This window comes from Simochromis diagramma, unplaced genomic scaffold, assembly GCF_900408965.1.
Source record: "Simochromis diagramma unplaced genomic scaffold, fSimDia1.1 OVJJ01000359.1, whole genome shotgun sequence".
In the NCBI taxonomy this organism is placed as follows: Eukaryota; Metazoa; Chordata; class Actinopteri; order Cichliformes; family Cichlidae; genus Simochromis; species Simochromis diagramma.
This window is the reverse complement of record NW_024386747.1, coordinates 22,131-40,969: the sequence shown is the minus strand read 5'-3', so window position 1 is coordinate 40,969 and position 18,839 is coordinate 22,131. Positions and strand designations below refer to the sequence as shown.

Sequence of the window (18,839 nt, the reverse complement as noted above, 5' to 3'; positions counted from 1 at the left end):
ATATCTATGAGTAAACCCAACGAGCACGTGTCCCAAAAGACCCCACAGTGTTTTTATCTGGCTTTTCCCTGACAGTTAGTGGACACTGACAGATGTGTGCTGAATATGAAAGGACACAAAAGAACTAAAGAAGGTTTGCAGGGTTAAAAACAAGAACTACATGAAGGTTGTTTCATCCTGCTGTAACTTATGACAGAAGCATCTTTTGCTTGTTTTTTTATTTATTTACACAAAGACAGATGTTGAAATAACAGGAGTAACAGTTTAATTCAATTGAAATCGGTCCAATCGTCTATAATGAAATTATTGTTTTTCATTAGTTGGCAAAAGATGGGGGTTGTTGACGGCAATTCAGTGAATGCAACAGGGGAGGACGCCAGTTTGGATGGAGGGGAATCAGCAGGACAGATGAGATTTTGTTTAGGAGTCGAGTAGTTGTGTGAATGAGGAGAGGAGAGCACATTAGACTGCTGAGAGACGGGGAGGTAGTCAAGCACTGTCCACATGTCTTCTTGGATTTCAGCAAAACAGATGGGCTCATCTCGGTCTTGGAATAATTCAACTCGGGGTTGAACTGATGCAGTTTGAGAGGCATCTACAGGAGAGGCAGGGGTGGGTGAGGGCTGCTGAGACTGCGCAGTGATGGGGAGGGGGTCAAGCTCTTCCAGCACTGACAGCAGTTCTTCCTCACTGTCTGCGACAAAGGCTTCCTCTGTCTGGAACTGAAGGGCTGCAACAGGGGAGTCCAATGAGGTGTCCTCAGGGAAATTCATGTGAGAGGCAGGGGAGACCTGATTTTCTTGACAGAGAGGTGTGTAGGGTGATGCCTGTGTGTTTGGCAGTTGCAAACACACTGGCTGCTGGCGAGGCACGCTGCTGTCATCTGGCTTTGTCTGTGGCTGCTCATGTGGCTCTGTCAGAAATGAATGAGAAGAAGAAGATGGCTGTGACTCAGCTGGCCTCATACGCAAGTTGTTGGCTTGTTGAGCTTCTTCTTCATGTACAGATGCAGGTTCTGCAACGCAAACAAAAATACATTAAGTCTTCTTTTTTTCAACACATTTTGTCTCGTTTTCATCACATTTCTTATGTAAGATGCTGTGATACCAAGAAATCTTCTTTCACCTTTTCTAAGTCTGATTCTCTTCCTCTTCTTGCCCTGAAAACAAACACAGAGTTTTCATTAGCTGATACAAACTCTGTGCAGTGACTGTTTCATCATTCAGTGCAGTGATGCACACATGTAGGAACTGCATGTTGGCGCTTTGGACATACATAGTTTTCTTTGGTCGACCAGGCTGGATGCTCTTTGGCATGATTCTGTCTTTCTGTTTCAGCCTGCTTGAAATATCTGGCTTTCTGGTCGTTTGAAAGCGACTTCCACTGTGGACAGAAGATCATAAGAACACACTGTGAGCACTGCTACTACACATAACTACAGGACAGCTGGGACACATGCAAAAACATGAGCAGACAACATTAACAGATGCATTAATGTATGCAGAGTTACACACTTACTCTCTGTCCCACCACTGCATTTACGGCTGCACTTCCAGGGATGTTGAGTTCAGCAATGACCTTTGGCCTCTGCTCTTTGAGATTGAGCATGAAGGCATTTGCCGGCTTCTTGACGTATGGCCCATCTTCATCCTGCTGGGCTGGGCACTTTCTTTTTCTTCAGGAATAAAACACAGAGTAAGAGCACATGTTAGCACTGTGTACAACTGTGAGGGAAGCAGTTCAAAAACACGAGACAAGCTGTAAAACTGAATGAAATCAGGCACCATTAATGGATCATTACAATAATTCCTGCAGACATCTGCAAACAAATGACAGATACTTGCAGATCAGTGAACCAAAGCAGCCGAGCAAACTTACTTTGGAGTGGAGGTGTTAGGTGGAGGAGCAGGAGTGACATACTCATACATCTGTACACCGTTCCTACACAGATGAAGGGAGACAGATATGAGATAACAGGAAGAAGTTATGAATATAGAGATGTTCAGCAGCTGTGTTCACTCCAGTGTTTGTGTGTTTTACGTACAGTACTCCAACAGGACGCAGGTTCTGGAGCATGTTATCGGGAATTCTGAGCACATTTGTCTTGAAACACACAAAACACACAACAGGTGATGAGACAAGCTGCAATACTATCATCTATCCACTAGGTGGAAGAATTGATCAGTAGAAAGAGGAGATGTGCTCAAAACGACATTCATACATAGATTTATTCTTCTTAGTTAGTCTTAAGAATTAGGATTCACTGACAGTGAAGAAGTTTACTGGTCAGCAAAGTTATTTAAGGTCAAATACAAGAAAGGTGACAGCAGATTGATTTTCCATTCAAACAAAACAGTTTTTCCTTCAGTTGGCCTGAAGCATGCAAAAGTTTTAAGCACTTTTATCAATTAAACTCTAATGACACCTGCCACTACCTCTGGTTGTCTCAGCGGTCCCTGGTTATCTGTCCCTGGCTCTCTGTACAAGTAAGCTGGCCTCATAATGATGGGAGTAACAGCGAGTGGAACTTGCTGCTGAGATACAGGAAGACAAGATCCCGGGAAGGTGTTGTTAACAAACCACCCAGTCTCTGCTGCTGGCTGAGGGGGGACAGGCGTTCCAGTGGGCAAAGGAGGAGATGGAGGGTTGGGTGTTTGCCCAAACATCACATCGTCAAGCCTGCAAGGAACATCATGTTCCAGATCTTCCCTGTTGTCCATTTTCGTGATGTTTTTGTCTGAACTCATCCAGAAGAATTTCGAACCGATTCTGTCTGGGATCCTGTGGCACAAAAGGAGGGTTTGATCCTCTTAGACTGGGACTGACATCTTATATAATACAGAACTATACAAAGGACGAGTACTATGAGGGAACAAGGTGACTTATCAGTGAAAAAACTGGTAAGTCACACTTGAAAATATGACATTTATTTTACAAAGAAGTTTAAAAAAGACATTTAAAGTGCTGCATTTGCAAACTAATTGAAACCAAACTGAAAACTATGAAAAATCAAAAGTAATTAATACCCCAAACTATGAATTCTGTTAGCTCAAGACTTCACTGCATTTATATTGTAATTGTTCGAATGTGACACAATCAGAGTTTAAAACATAATGCACTGTTACACATGCAGTTACCCACTTCTGCATAATATAGTGAACGGATTTCAGTTGTTCTTTACTTTTAGTTCAGCTTCAGCTCAGCCACTTACAGCATTAAAGTACTGACCTCTGAACTGTGCTGCAGTGGGATATGGTGTAGATTCAATACTTGCAGATTCAAGTTTTACAGGCGCTCCTGTGATAAACTAGTACAATATGATGAATTGTTAGAGATGAAAGCATCCCTCAGGCCTCAGGCCCTCCAAGGTTTGGAGGCCTATCTCCACCCACCACCACTTCCCCTGCCGGTGGCGGACTCCCTCAGGTGTCGGTGCGCTGGTGGTTCTTTGTGTCTGGGGGTGGGCGTCCGGGTACACACCGGCTCACTCCTTGGCGGCCGCTTGTCGGGGCCTGGGGCCTGGGGCTCGCTCGGGCCCCCTTTGGAGGTGGGGTGCCCCCGGCCTCTCGGCCTGGGGCTCGGTCACTCAGGCACAGCTGGGGGCCGGCGGAGCTCACGGGCGCGTCACTGCAACTCCCCCTGGCTTCTGCTCCGCAGCTGCTGGGCGAGCCCTCATCTGGGACTCTCCTCAGCTCTTACTGGAACAGTGGCGCGGCTGCCCCTCTGTTGGTTTTCCATGGTCTCTTGTGTTCTGGGGGCCTCTGGATGTCTGGAGTTTTGATCTCCTCCATACCCGCTTCACACCCTGGAGGACGGGGCTGTGGCCCCCCCACACTCCCTAGCAGATCATTACATGGAGAAACCTTTGGAATGCAAGCATGCTGATCCACACAGGTATGCACACAGGTGTACACATGGGTATTCACAGACGCGGACTAAAGCTTTCTTGGCTGCTGCCTCAAAGCACACTGTGCGCTGTCTATCTTGCGTGCTGCACAATATCGTTTATTATTAAGTAACTATTGATATCTATGACTAACTAGTTTATTGTGATGGTGCTTTGTTTTCTCTATTATTATGTTGCTCTTTGTTGTTTGCTGTCTCCTCTGTTTGTTTTTTTTGTTTTTGTTTTTTTTCTCCATACAGGTGACCCAGGAGTTGTTTATTTTTCCCCCCCCTTCTCACCGTCTCTTCTCCCCTTTGGTTTTCTTTCTCTCTCTCCCCCTCTTTCTCTCATTCATTCCCCCTGTCCTATTTATTAAAAAAAAAAAAAAAAAAAAAAAAAAAATGACAAAGGATGAACTGAAGCTCTGCCATCACGTAATGTCGCATACTGCTGTTTCTGATGTCATTTAAAAAAAAAAAAAAAAAAAAAAAAAGAGATGAAAGCATCCCAAAATTTGATTCATCTGTACCAATCCACAGAAAGGTTCATGTTTGTCTCTGTTTTGAGCTTGTGGGTTGAATGTATTTAATATTTCTGATACAATTTGCAATAAAATCCTTCAGTTATTGAAGAAAACAACTATCAGTTGTTGTGTCGCTGTTCTTTTATAAAGTCCTACAGTTGCTATACACATCAAACACACAATGATACTTCATTAATCAAACCTTACAACAAATATCATCTAAAGAAAAAGTAGTTCAATTGGATTATGACTCAAACTACGGAGCACATAAAGTGGCAGCTATTTTACACATACAGCCTGCTACAGCTTTCAATAAAAAGAGTAAACATGCTTGTTTACAAGTGTTTCACAAGAGCCCTACAGTACCCTATTAACATTTTCTAATATTGTATTTTATCCAGTTGTTTGAACTGACAGGACTTACTGCCTTCTTAGAGCTTTAGCTTGATCATGTTTTTGTGTTTTTTGCATCTTGCATCTTGTAAATTATTCTTTTTTTTTTTTAATTGATATTTTTCTGTGTTTGTCAGGTTTCCTGTATTATTATTTTCAAAGTCCCCCCTTGTTCTTTGTCAGAGTGTCTGCTCATCTAGCCTCATGTCTCTCAGGTTGCATGTTCTCTGTTCCCAGTGTTTCCCAGTTTAACATTTCTGTTGTAGTTTCTTATTGCATCTTGGACACTATGGGGCTGTATAAAATGTGTCAGTGTCCAATTACAGTTAAGTGTATGAATATGTATGTGTGTTAGCCCTGCGACAGACTGGCGACCTGTGCAGGGTGTACCCCACCTCTTGCCCTATGACAGCTGGGATAGGCTCCAGCACGACCCTGAAAAGGATAAGCGGAAGCAAATGGATGGATGGATGGATGATTATAATAAAGTACTTCTAACTGAGAGTTTTTGATTGAGAGCAGAATATGTCCATGCATGCCTTCTAATCTGCCAAATACTTTAATTACTAAAATTACCACAGAGGTGAAATGTGTGCCCCCAATCCTCCATATTTAACCTCAAATTTGAGACTTTTGTTATGTGGATTGTTTTTTCATATCTCAAAGGAAAGCAGGTCAGCACAGAATGTCTGCTCAAACATATTTATATCCAACTAGTATTGGTATGCATTCACATATTCACACAGAAATACAGAAGATATTTGCAGGAGAAACTACAGATGCACTTCTGACACAGTGCATGCACGTGACAGCTAATTTAATGTTTTTAAAAAAAAAAAAACTAAAGCAAACAGAAAACATTTAAAGCAATCGCAGAGCATCACTGTCATCACTGTTGCTCTGATGTTTGAAGTGGAATGTTTACTTCCTGTTTAGCTCAGTTTTGGTCTCCATCACTGCCCGAGTCATACCAAAAACTCAGATTTGTTTTGCATGTGCAACATCCCCCCCACCCCACCCCAAACCCACGTTTCTTCCTTCCCTTCCCTTTCACAGTAAAAGTCCTGGAAACTAAACTTCTGGACTCTTAGATCAGGAGAGACAACTCCTGTAAAATAGCAACTGAATAAAAACCAAACCAATAAGGTCGATTCTGGAATTTAGAGAAAATCCTGTTTTTGGTTTGACTACTGATGCAACAGAACAGTTTATTTTCTTTATTCTTATTAAATTATTCTTTAGATATACAAATACATGTACAAAACGAAAAAGGAGAATAATTTTTTCTTGTCAAATACACACGTTAGCGTCGTCTATGAAGCTGAATCCAACAAGTGTGAATGATATTGCATTGTCGAAAATGTAATTCTTCATTAAATTAAGAAAGTTTCAATTAATCAATTAATTAAAGAATTAATCATGAGATAAAAATGATCATCTGAATAAATCTATTTGACTGCTGATCATCAGCTTCATACAAGCCAGCAAGCCACGCCGGTCTGCTGCCTCCTGAGCTTCTTCCTTCTCCATCTACACCTGCATAGGAAGCTCAAGGCCAGGCTATTGAGGACCCAAATGGGAAATCTCCATTAAAAAGATCATCTCTTAAAAAGTTCAGTGTCAGTCATTTTTGTATCTGGGTAAAGTTGAGTCACAAATCTTAAAAATGGTTCAAGCTTCGCTCAGGTTAGAAGGAGCTGATTTCTACGTCCAGTGCCAGTTAAAATCAAAAACTCAAAGATCACATGACAAGAGCAGCATTCTATGCCAGTTGTTTTGCTGAAAGGTCAAGTTCAGCAAAACAAAGGAAAAACAAAAAAAGCTCCCTAGGGTGTTGGCCGTGAGTGCATGCAGATCAAAAACCAACACAAACAGCGGCCAAAAAGCTACCCGGGGTGCATCTGAGCCATCTTTTTATAGGGTCAGTGACCCCTCCTACTGCTGGTGGGTATTTTTGCATTCCTTGCTTTTTCCCTGTTCCATATTAAAATTAAACTAATAAGTATTTTCTTAAGTCTACAAATGTCAATATTAACCCCAACTACTGATAGAATATGGTTGTCTATACTTTTCCCCAGTCATTTGTCAATTTGTACTTTGTTCTTCTTAAATCTCCGACTCTTGTGCAAAATTCGTTTATTTCAAGGGTTAGAGATGGGTGATTAACCGCTTGCTGGCAGCAGAGAGTCTCCTATCGGTGCAGCTTAGCAGGGCCAAGTTTATTTAACCCTTTGTTTGGACTAGTTACCATTGGCCATAATACAATAAAGGATCCTAATCACTACATTTCAGACAGCATGGATCACATGTGCTCATTCAACAAGTGAAACAAACTTCATTAATATGCTTGTGAATAATATTTGACCTAAAGATGTGAGTCACAAAGAACTAAAAACGCTGGGTCAGGAGACCCAGGATCCTGACAGGAAGAGGGCCATGTGACACATCAAACTTATTGGTTATGTCACAAGAAAAACAATGGTGTGCTCGGTTTCAACGTAACTTTATTCTTTCATGAGTTATTTACAAGTTTCTCTTTGTTCACAGCCATTGACATGTCAAAGAAGTTAACATGTGAGGAGCGGATCGAAATATGTTGATATCTGGTGAACGCAGCAACTGTGTCATTGCAGCAGATTTCAATGCAAGACACCCTACAAGACCACCCATCTCCCATGCTACAGTCAGCAACCTGCTTGCTAAGTTTCATGAAACGGGTTCAGTGTTGGGTTTGCCAAAATGTGGATGCAAGAAAACTGTCACTAATGAAGAAACATCAGCTTCATTCAGCAAGAGCCCACAGCATAGCACTCGCCGCATGTCACTGGAGAGTGGCATTAGTCGAACATCCCTTCGGCGGATATTAGCTACTCACAAATGGCACCCTTACAAACTCCAGCTGCTGCAGCATCTCAACGAGGATGACCCAGATCGGCGCACAGAATTTGCAGAATGGGCAAAACAAAAATTGGAACAGGACCCTCAGTTCATGCAGAAGATTTTGTTCAGCGATGAGGCAAACTTTTATGTGAATGGTGAAGTTAACAAGCAAAACCACCGCTATTGGTCTGACACTAATCCACATTGGATGGATCCCTCCAAGACTGTTGGAACAACAGAAGTGATGGTTTGGTGTGGTTTAAGGGGTACAACGATAGTGGGTCCATTCTTCATCAATGGAAACCTCAAGGTCACTGGATATTTGAAATTGCTACATGATGATGTGTTTCCCTCTTTATGCACTGAAGCTGGCACGTTCCCTGAGTTTTTCCAGCAAGATGGTGCACCGCCACATTATGGGTGCCAGGTCCGAGCATTCCTAGATGAGCAGTTTCCTGGAAAGTGGATTGGTCGTCGTGGGCCAGTTGAATGGCCCCCAAGGTCTCCGGCAGAACCAGGCTCAGTGAGGGGCGGCCAGCTGCTGCGACCGGTTGGGGAGAGAGAAAGAAGATGGGATAAAGACCTGCTGTGGAAGAGAGACAGTGACGGAGTTTGTGACTCTGTGTTTATGTTTTAGTAGTTATTATTATTCTGGGTTTTGTTTTCATGTTCCTATGTGTTCCCCAGTCTGTGTGACGTTGTTGCGTTGTGTCATTGCGTGTATGTGTTTCCTGTTTTATTTTGAAGGTCTGCGTCTTATGTGTTTTCAGTTTGCCTCCCTAGTCTCGTCACGTTAATCACTCCCAGCTGTGTCCCCCACCTGTGTGTGATCTCCCTGTGTTCTCTGAGTGTTTTTAAGTCTTGTCTTCTGTCTTAGTCGTTGCTGGTTCGTCTGTGTTGTTTCCCCTCGGTCTCCCTGCGTCTCTCCCTATGTATTTCCCCGGACCTCCTGCATCTTCGTTTCTGGTTTGTTTTGTTAGTTTTACCCAGTTTAGGTTTTCCTGTTTCACCTTCACCCACGCCATTGCTGTTTGTATTTTCTTTTGTTAAATAAATACTCATCTGCACCAAAGCTGCCGCATTTTGAGTCCTATCTCCAATTCCACACGTCTGCCACCGCGGACGTGACAAACAGAGGTTAATAACAGATATGATTCAGTGCAAAGAGGTCTATTAACACATAGTGAGTGAGAATCATGGAAATCCTCCGGCAGCCTACATCTATTGCAGCATAACTAATGGAGGATTCAGGGTCACCTGGTCCAGCCCTAAATATATACTTTACCAAAGAGGAAAGTTTTAAGCCTAATCTTGAAATCTTGTCTCCTGAATCCAAACTGGAAGCTGGTTCCACAGAAGAGGGGCCTGAAAACTGAATGTGTTCACTGACCGGTGTTGCCAGCTTTGGTGGCTCGTCTCCCGCTCGAAGAGGACCAAAAAGAGAACCATACAGTGTTCAGCTGCCTGGCTGTGCTCTACACACACAGCCCTGCTCTGGTACAGTAGAAACCACATTTACATTTGTTTACATTTCCAATGTAGAGGATGAGTTTAGATCACTGTGGTCCAAGCTTGTCGTCAGTTATAGAAACTGGATGTTGCACAGGAAAGTGTGTTTCCTTACATTTATTTTGTGTTGACAGAAGTCTTTGATTCATATTGATTATTAAAGAGCAGCTGTTCACATGTTTAGAAAGATGCTTTGAAAGGAAAAACTTCCAACCAATCATTTCTTTTATTAAATGTTAAATCAGTTATTCTTACAATCCAACACATGCAGAAACTTTGACATGCTCTGATGTAAATCTTGAACTACTTCACATTGTGCATTTTGTCCCTAAATTTTAAAAATATTTTTAATTACACTTTTTTCTTAAATGATTTTATTTATTTATTTTTATCTCTTTCAGGTCGTGAATTTAATGAAACCCATAGTTGCTGCTTCCAGTCATGTCGTGGGCAACAAGGATGTTGATAAAGGTGAAGATTTCTATGGCCACATGCAGAATAACTCATCAGATTGCATGTTAAAATTCCTTTGAATGAACCCTCATGACTCAGAGCTTCATATCTGATGTCTCTTAGCATCGTGCACAGCACTCTCATCAGTATTTGGTTCTTTTGTAGTGATCTGTCTCCAGTGTTGACCTCTAACTCTGTTTGTTTCTCCTCCACAGAAAGCCAGAACATTTCAGTAGCACTCATGAGAAAGTTTGCCCAGACCCACAGTGCTGAGGTCCAAGCAGCTGTGACCTCACTTACTGCACAGCAGAGACCCTTGTTAACGTGCATGCCGTGTTTACTTTTTCTTATGTTAGGAGTTCGGGTTCACCATCCTGTGTTCTGTATTTTGATTTCCTGCTTCACTATAAATCGCTGCTGCTGTTCTTTACGCGGTTTGGACACACTTCTTGCTTTGTTCTCAAGAGTGTGAAGTAATGGATTTAATCTGCTAGGAGAGTTTTTCGTTCCCATTGCTCTTTGGGAGTCAGCGGGCTTTAACCTGTGGAGAAACGCGTGTGTTCTTGCTCCTTCAAACGGTTTTCTTCAGAGATTTCTCACTGTTTGTACACATGCTGAGTGGTTAGTTTTGAAAACACTTACTTTACCTTTACTACTCTGCTCAGAAATGCAACCTGTGACCTTACACAGCCCAAAAACTTATCCTAAAACATAAATTAACAAGGACAGAAGCTTTTTACAAATGCTTCAACAGTGTAATTCTAACAAGGTATGCAATACATCTAATGTCAGTTCAGAGGTATGAAGTGATGACACTTTGACATCACTGAATAAAAGCAGTCTTATGAGCTAAATGTGACACAGCAAAGAAAAATCAGAATCAAGAAACCCTGAGCTGACTTTCATGGCTGCAGACGTGACATTAAGAGCCTCACAGATCAAAAAAGTATGGGATTTAAACTGCTTCTAGACCTGCACACGTCTGTTTCCAGGGCAGGATATCCATTCCAGTGCAGCAGAAGGAGCGGTCAGTGTGGGCCTCGGTGCTGTACAGGACCTCCTGGAGCTGCTTGTCTCCTGGCATCTGGGCTTTCACTCATATCTGAAGGACAAAATAGGAAAATCAAGTTGCTCTCACTGTCACCTGATTTCCACAGACTGCCATCTGACCATCGTTTAAAACTCGCTATCTGCATCTTTTGGCTCCAGCACGTCTTTATTGTTAGAGTTGTTGCTTGCTGTGTTCTTCTGCGGGGTGCTGATGATTCATTGTTCTGCTTCTTCTGATGGTAAACGCCTCTGGAAAGCCTGAATATGTGAGCGCGTCTGATTCATACAGAGTTCTGCTCTGCCCCCCCGGGCTGATATATGCAGCCAGTGTGGATGTGTGTTATGTATCACTCACATGTTAGGTTCATTAGACTGACACAAGGGTGATGCACGGATGGTGGTGTTTTTAGGGCCAAGTGTGAAAGTGGAAGAAAGACAATTTATTTTGAAATGTTAAAAAAATGTTGGAAATTTGATCAGAATACGGTGAAAATGAGAGAAACAGACATTTTTCTCAGATCATTGTGTTAAATTGTCAAAATTCCCGTGTTCTTTAAGACTATCAGCTCTACTCTAAACAACCCTGAAAGCCTCTGCTGACACATGTCATCAGTTCCTTTCTTTCTTTGTAAACAAGGTCGAGTCTGTCAGGTCAGCAATAGTACTTCCTACAGATGACCCATCAGTGTTTATTCCATGACTGTAAACATGTTTCCATTTGTCACTTCAGTCTTTACTCTGAAATACAGGAAATGACATCATGGCTCAAAATCTTTGTCGTTCAAACAATTCTTTATTTAACAATATTTTAACTTTATTTAACAAAATACATTCAATAAAAACTTAAACAACAGGAAACTGATTTTTACTCCAACCACTGAAAAAAAAAAAAGGTAACGACTGAACACAAACAGAAGAACAATTTATAAAGATTAAAATGGAACTACAGGAAGTTTGATTCATAGCCTCATTTGAACTTTAACTTAAACTTAAGGAGAGCCGACCTGAGCTCTGTGGAGCCTGATCTCCAGGGTTCTAAGTTGGACTCTGAAACCAGAGGATGTTTCTCTCTCTTCAGATTCACTCTGATCCTGTGATGGGAACGGTTTCAGCCCTGCGTGATCGCGCTGATGTTTGCACAGAGCAGATGATGAAGTGAATGTTTTGGCACAGTGGTAACAGTGAAACAGTTTATTAGTAACGTGGGATCGTTTGTGTGCAGAGTATGAACTGAGATTACTGAAGCTCTTGTCACACTGCTCACAGCTGTAGTTTCCTTCCATGTGTGTACGTTCATGCTCGTTACGATGACCTGACTGTGAGAAGCTTTTGTCACAGTGTCTGCACTTGTATGGTTTCGCTCCTGTGTGGACTCGTTTGTGTGTTTTAAGCTGACTTGCAGTGGTGAAGGATGACCCACACTGATCACAGAGGTGCTTTTTGACCCCACTGTGAAAGAGTTCATGTTGTTTTAAGTGACCTGATGTGGGGAAGCTTCTCCCACATTCTTTGCAGTATTTCAGTTTGTCTCCAGTGTGTTTACGTTGATGTATTTTTAGGCCGGCTTGCAGACTGAAAGTTTTTCCACAGATGTCACAACGAAAGTCTTTCCCACCACCACAGCGATGACAGGGTTGAGAAGTGGATCCATCTGTGTCGCTCTGCTTCTAAACAAAGACACAAAGACAGTGTAAGTCAGTCCTTCAACACTTTTATCCTGAAAGTCGCCTGAAATAAAGAGCATCTCTGCAGACGTCCAGTTACATTTTACTGTTTCGATTAACACACTCAGTTTACTGGGCTACAATAACTACAATACTACCACCATAATACTACAGCAATACTTATTTAATATTACAGTAACATCTGACTTACACTTAAATGAAATGAAAACCTGAATAATGGCTCAGAGCTACTCTTCGGTGCAGTAGAAGTGCTAACATGCTAACACAATTTAATGAGCAGACTTGTTCCAAACAGTCAGACTGAACTTACAAGAATAAAATAAAAATACAAACCTCACAGTAACTGCACTTGTAGAGTCTCTTTCTGGTGTGGATCTGTTGGTGTTGTCTCAGGTACTGTGGAGTTTTAAAAGTCTTCTCACACAGGTCACATTGATAAGGTCTCTCCTCAGTGTGGGTAAACATGTGGTGTTGTAACTGTGCGTCTGTTGTAAAGTATTTGCCACACTGATCACACCAGTACACATCTTCTCCGGAGTGAATGCGTAGGTGTATATTTCGGTACCCTAGCCGGCTGAAGGTTTTTCCACAGATGTCACAGCTGTATGCCTTAATTCCAGAGTGGGTAACTAGATGTCTCTGTAAGTTGCTACTTTGAGTAAAAGCTCTGCCACACTGATCACAGCTGTAAGCTTTAACTCCACTGTGGACGACTTGGTGTGTTTTTAGGGAATTCTTCAAGGAAAACGACTTTCCACACAAGTCACAGCTGAACGGTCTCTCTCCAGTGTGGATGAGCTGATGTTGTTTTAGTTTAAACTTCCAGGTAAAATCCTTCCCACACTCGTCACAGGTGTTTTTTTTCTCTCTCTTTCTTCTGTGAGGTTTGTTGGCCTCCTGAGAGCGCTGACTTCTCGGTCCACGTTGGTCCTGCAGTGACAGAGATACAAACAGAGGCAGTGAGTGAAATGCAGTCATTAAACAAACTGAAGCTTCAAACTCCCTCCATTAACACTAGTTTTAAACCTGAAGGTGGAGTGTGGCACCAAACACCACCAGAACCTGAACGACTGCAGGTGCTGATAAGTTGCGGTCGCGGTATTTCAACATCTAGTTAGCAATACAGAAGACGAGCGAGAATAAATGGAGTAATATTTTTTATGTGGCAGGTAATTTCAAATGCAGCGATTGTATCAGCCCAACAAACATCAGCAAACACACAAACTGTTTGTGTGCAGTTTGTCTCACAATGTGATGTAAAGACTGCAGTAAAATCCTCTGCAGGTTAGTGCAGGATAAGCAGGCAAGTTTACTGTAATGTGATGGATTTAAGTAAAGAACAGTGTGTGACTGGTGCACAGTGACTGTGGTGCTCATGTCAGAGTTAATTACATCAAGTGTAGCAGAGATTAACTTAAACTTAAGCTCATGATGTTGACATTCATTCACTGAGCTCCACCCACATACCAACAGTTTAGTGTCTAATATAAAGACAGTGTACTGTCAGTGTAGAGAAAGGAAATCAGCCAGGACAACTCGTGAAACATCTGCTGACATCTGGTTGAATTCACAGAGAGCAGCAGGTCAGCTGATCACAGCCTGCACATTAAAAAAATCTACTGGAGCTCTCAATAGAAATGATTGTGAGCTGTGACCCTTTTCCCCACACTGACCCACTACAGCTGATTTTAGGGTTGAATCCTGCTGAATCCCACTTTAACATCTTCCTGCTCATTTTGATGTTTAGAGGCAACGTCACCGTCTAAGATGTAGGCATTGTATACATTGTATACATTATTTCTACATTACATTAATATTGCACAAGGTTCACTTAGTTTAGCATAAAATATATATATCAGTACTTCAGCTTTTAATGGAGTATTTCTTAACACTAGTATCTGTCACCTTCTGTGTTGAGCTCATTGTTTTCTCTGCAGTGGCTGAGCTGAGTCCAAGTAGCTGAAATTTCCTCTGCTGCTCCGTCAGACTCTTCTCCTCCTGCTGATCAGCTGGGACACAAAACAGAACTTTGTTAAGCTCCACACTGCACTGAAGAGTCAAAGTGTCTCATATGTTCATCTGAGAACACACAGAACACATTTTAGCTTCCTTGGGTGGACAACTTGTTTGAAACAAACACAAAAGGTTTGAGCACCGATACCAAATTCAGCAGTATGACACACCAGTACCAGGAGAGCAATTCATCTTTAAAATATGCCCTGGCCAAGAAAAAACCTGACAATATACGTGTGCCGTGAGAAATGATAGATAGATAGATAGATAGATAGATAGGTAAAATTTATTTCAAACATGCAAATATAATTGAAATAACAACAGAAAAAAATAAAAATAACAAAACTTAAAAATCATCAAGTTTTCATGTAAATATCTATGTCTACAGAATGTGTGTGCTCGAAAAGGAGTAGGATGAAGTTTTCTTGTTCCTACCCCCTTATTTCAAACTTCATTGCTTACAAATCCATATCCAGGATTCAACATTATTTGATCATATATTTAACTATATACAAGTCTAACACATTGAACATACACAAATAAAACCATTTTCAGCACGTAAACCAGAACAACAACAAACTACATTTTTTACATAAACTAATCACTCTGTTTATAACAGCCGCTTAATCTCTGAGTTTATTTTCTATCTATGTGACAAAAACCTTAATGAACACTTAAGGTTGGGTTACTCAGGCCTTGATTTATAAAAAATGAGGACACAATGAGACAACTCAGTCACTGAGAGGAAGATTTCCTATATTCATGCAATTTATTATTTTTTGAACAATCGTGTGAATTTTTGTATTGATGTACTTGTCTTGATTTCATCTGTATATCCGAGTGGGTGTAGAAATCTGAGCCATCATCTGAGTAAGCCTCATCACAACTTTGCGCTGATAAAGGCAGCTGTGTTTTAGCTTGGAATACATTTATTTTTACATTTCTCATAAATGTATTTCATTATAGCACTTTTACCGCCAACATGTTGGGGCTTTTGGAGCCGGAAGTGACTTTATATGGAAGAAGGGTGGCGCTAGCTAGCTTAGTTAGCAAGCTGCATTCATAAGCTGTGCAGGTGCCACAGAGATGCTAAGTAGCCTTAATAACAGACTAATAAAACAACAGAAACTCTGATTACAATGAGCTCATTTAAAAGCTTTCTTCTAATAAAATTCTTTTCTTCTCTGTGTTTCACAACCTTTTGCTGATATCTTTCTGTGAATTAGTTTAAAGCAGCTTGAGTCAATTTAGTCAGATTTTTTTTTCCAACTTGTTCACAAAAACTTGAGAAGAGACACCGAGGAGAGCAACAGAAAGCCTCATTCAGGAGCTAAATTCAAGATTAACTAGACTCGGATTAATATTAGCTCGGTGCTTACCTTTAAATCAGTCTTGACAATAATCGGAGAGAAAAACGCCATAAAGCGGGAACTCGGCTTCTTCTTCTTCTGCTCTTGTATTTTTTGGCGGTTAAAGCTTTAAGGCGCATTACCGCCACCTGCTGGACTGGACTTTTCATGTCCCAAGCATCATCAATTGGGCACAAATTTGTTGGAGTTTCTGTTAATAAAAAAGATGGAATTCAAGGATCTTGTTATTTGGTTTGTTTGTTTTCACCATTTACTCTACAATTTTCTGCCAGTGTATAGCAAACCCCACAGCTCAAATCAATGAAGAATTTAGTATTTTTAACATATTGCTTAAGCTGGAACCAGCAGCTATATAGGCCTAATTTTTAATCCAAACATGTGATAGAGGTTTACCACCAGGAGAAGCAGACTGTAAATAAAAGACTGTGCTACTGAAAACTGTTAGTCTGACTTTGGATTGTAAATATGTTTCCTTTTGTCACTTCTGTATTTGTATATGGCTCAAACTATTTGTTATGAAAGCAAAACAAACAAACTGATGTTGTATAAATTGATTCAGGATTATTTACTTCGAGTCCAGAAATCATAGCTGTCTCATCAGATCCAGTTGTGACATTAGCTATAGTTTCCGCGGAGGGTACTTGGTTCTGTATGACAGCACAACTTTTAGGTTGAATTCAAGCGCTTGAGTACAGCCTGATAATTAGAGGCCTGCAAACTGTTTGCTGATGAACTTTGGAGGTAAAAGTACAGACAGCTATAGAAGACACAGGACACGAGATGGGTTCATTATTTCTTTTGAGTTCCATGTAACAATCCGTAACTCTGTAATTAATGAATGTGCCATTTAATCTTGGCTGCAGCCAAGATTAAATGGCACATTCATTAAATGGCTAAAATGGGGTGGCTGCCGTTCAGCATTTAGCACAAGTCAGCTTTTGATCAGAAAGTTTTCTGGTTTGATCCCTGGCTGCTCCAGTCTGCAGGCGAAATATCCTTGGACAAGATTGTAATCCCAAGCTGCTTTCTGATGCATCCATTGGAGTGTGAATGCTTTATAGAGTTTGTGAAACAGTTGTACGTGTGGTCAGATTGTTTTGTATTTGTGTGTGGATTGAAGCACATGTCTGAGAGCACATCAATCACTGCACATATTTTTTAAAATCTTAGTTTAAATAAAGTTTTTGATTATTTATTATAAAAAAGAGATGATATATATATAATGCAGTGGGCACTCCACCAGCTAACATGTCAGTTAATTTGACACATTGATTTATTTATCATTTCTTTTTCTCTCTCAGCTTTTCAGCTCCATATTTTTGCCATTTCTTCCACACTCAACTCTGTTCTACAAGGTGAGCCCACAGTTAATGTAGGAGAGGGCAGGTGGCATTAAGAGATTTGATTGGGCAATCTAGGGCCCAGTTAGTTCTTCCTTTTGGTGAAAGCTGGGCTCTTCAGTTCAGCATGGTACAGCTCCAAAGATTCTGCAACATCAAACCCCTTGTCTGCTAATGTTACATCACCTGGGCTGAGGCAGTCCAGGTAATTGCAACAGTTTCTTAAAATTAGTTAATTTAGATATAAACAGAGTGACCGTTTACAGATTCAAACATGTCTCAGAGAAAACAGAAAAAAACAGTAAAGCCCAACTCTCCTCTTTGTGATCAGGAAGACAAAATTCAACTTCCTGATCAAGTAGACAAATCATTCAACCAGCTTCTAGAAAAGGAAGATATTCAAAAGTTGAAAGAAATGGAACTCCTAGACATGCAGGGAAGAAACTTTGAGCTCCAAGCAAAGCTTGATAAAGCACTAGAAAAACTAGTGCTGAAGGACAAAAAGAATCAGGAGCTGCAAGTAAAGCTTGATGAAAGACCGCACACAAATGAAGAGTTTCTTCAAGAAAAAAGGCTACAGGAGATAAAACAGGAGGAAATGGATTTCAAGCTCCAGGACATGGAGAAACACAACAAAGGCTTGCAAATCAAGCTTAATGAAGCTCTGCAAAAAAATTTAAGAACTCCTCTAAGAAAAATAACAACAGGACATGAAGCAGTGCAAACTCCAAGGCATGGAGGAAAAATACAAAGCGCTTCAGGTAAAGCTTGATAAAACACTGAACAAAAATAAAGAGTTGCTTCAAGAACAAAAGCAACAAGAAATTAAACAGAAACAAACGGACTGCAAGCTTGAAGACGTGCAGGAAAAATACACAGCGCTGAAAATGAAACTTGATAAAGCACTGCAAAGAAATAAAGATTTCCTTCAAGAGAAAGAACAGCAAGACATGAAACAGAAACATCTGGATTGCAAACTTCAGAACATCGAGAAACACAACGAAGGCTCGCAAGTAATGCTTGATGAAGCTCTGCAAAAGAATAAAGAAATCCTTGAAGAGAAAGAAAAACTGGACATTAACCAGAGAGACACGCAGTGCCAACTCCAAGGTGTGCAGGAACAATACGGAGCGCTGCAGGTAAAGCTTGATGAAACACTGCACAAATATCAAGAGCTGCTTCAAGACCAAGAACAACAGGAAATAAAGCAGAAAGAAGACAAAGAAATTCTCCAGGACTTTGAGAGGAAAAACCAAAACCTGCAAGAACTTTATAACAAACTGAACTACAAAACAACTGAACTGGAAGAGGAAAAGGAAAAACTGCAAAACCAATGCTCAGAGATGCAGAGTAAGCTCAATGACATGCTGAGAAAAAACACAGAAGTCGAGGAACTTTCAGACAACGTGAAGTGCAAAAACACTGAGATGCAGGTGCTAAAGCAACAACTAGAGAAAACAAACGAAGACCTGCAGTGTTCACTTCAAGAAATCGAGAGCAGAAGTCAGCAGTTGGAAGACACGCACAACAAATTACAACAGAGTTATACAGAGCTGCACGAGGCAAAGCTAATGCAGGAGGCAACACCTAAAGAAATGAAAGAAAGGCTCGAAGACAAACAAGCCAAATTAGAAGAAGTGGAGAAAACATGCAAGAGACTTGAGCAGGAGAATGCAGAAACAATCGATCAGTTGAGAACCCTCATCCTAGAGAAAAAAGTGCTCGTGGAAAAGCTCA

At 41.0% G+C, this 18,839-nt stretch overlaps 2 protein-coding genes and 1 long non-coding RNA gene across 4 annotated transcripts in view; 1 reads left to right on the top strand and 2 right to left on the bottom strand.

Moving 5' to 3' along the window:
* LOC120725229 (kinesin-like protein KIF1B) overlaps positions 1-18,839 on the bottom strand; it is a 113,543-nt gene that overhangs the window by 79,990 nt on the left and 14,714 nt on the right. The window lies entirely within an intron of this gene.
* LOC120726798 (transcription factor 7-like 2) lies at positions 528-2,720 on the bottom strand. Its single transcript, XM_040020793.1, has 6 exons — positions 2,436-2,720; positions 2,045-2,103; positions 1,879-1,941; positions 1,519-1,675; positions 1,276-1,383; positions 528-1,159 (listed from the first exon to the last, which is right to left on the bottom strand). Exons 1-6 carry the CDS (start codon positions 2,718-2,720, stop codon positions 962-964), a joined length of 870 nt encoding a protein of 289 aa, XP_039876727.1. The 3' UTR covers positions 528-961.
* LOC120725788 lies at positions 8,449-10,131 on the top strand. The gene is made up of 4 exons (XR_005694221.1): positions 8,449-8,819; positions 9,027-9,179; positions 9,593-9,662; positions 9,860-10,131. It is a non-coding gene; the product is annotated as an uncharacterized LOC120725788 (long non-coding RNA).

Bases quoted from the DNA above. Each gene is read 5' to 3' on its own strand.
- LOC120726798 (XM_040020793.1), bottom strand. From the start codon at position 2,720: ATGGACAACAGGGAAGATCTGGAACATGATGTTCCTTGCAGGCTTGAC. The intron at 1,942-2,044 runs GTACGTAAAACA...TCATCTGTGTAG, and splicing joins CTGCGTCCTGTTGGAGTACT to GAACGGTGTACAGATGTATG. The intron at 1,160-1,275 runs GTATGTCCAAAG...GTTTGTTTTCAG, and splicing joins GGTCGACCAAAGAAAACTAT to GGCAAGAAGAGGAAGAGAAT.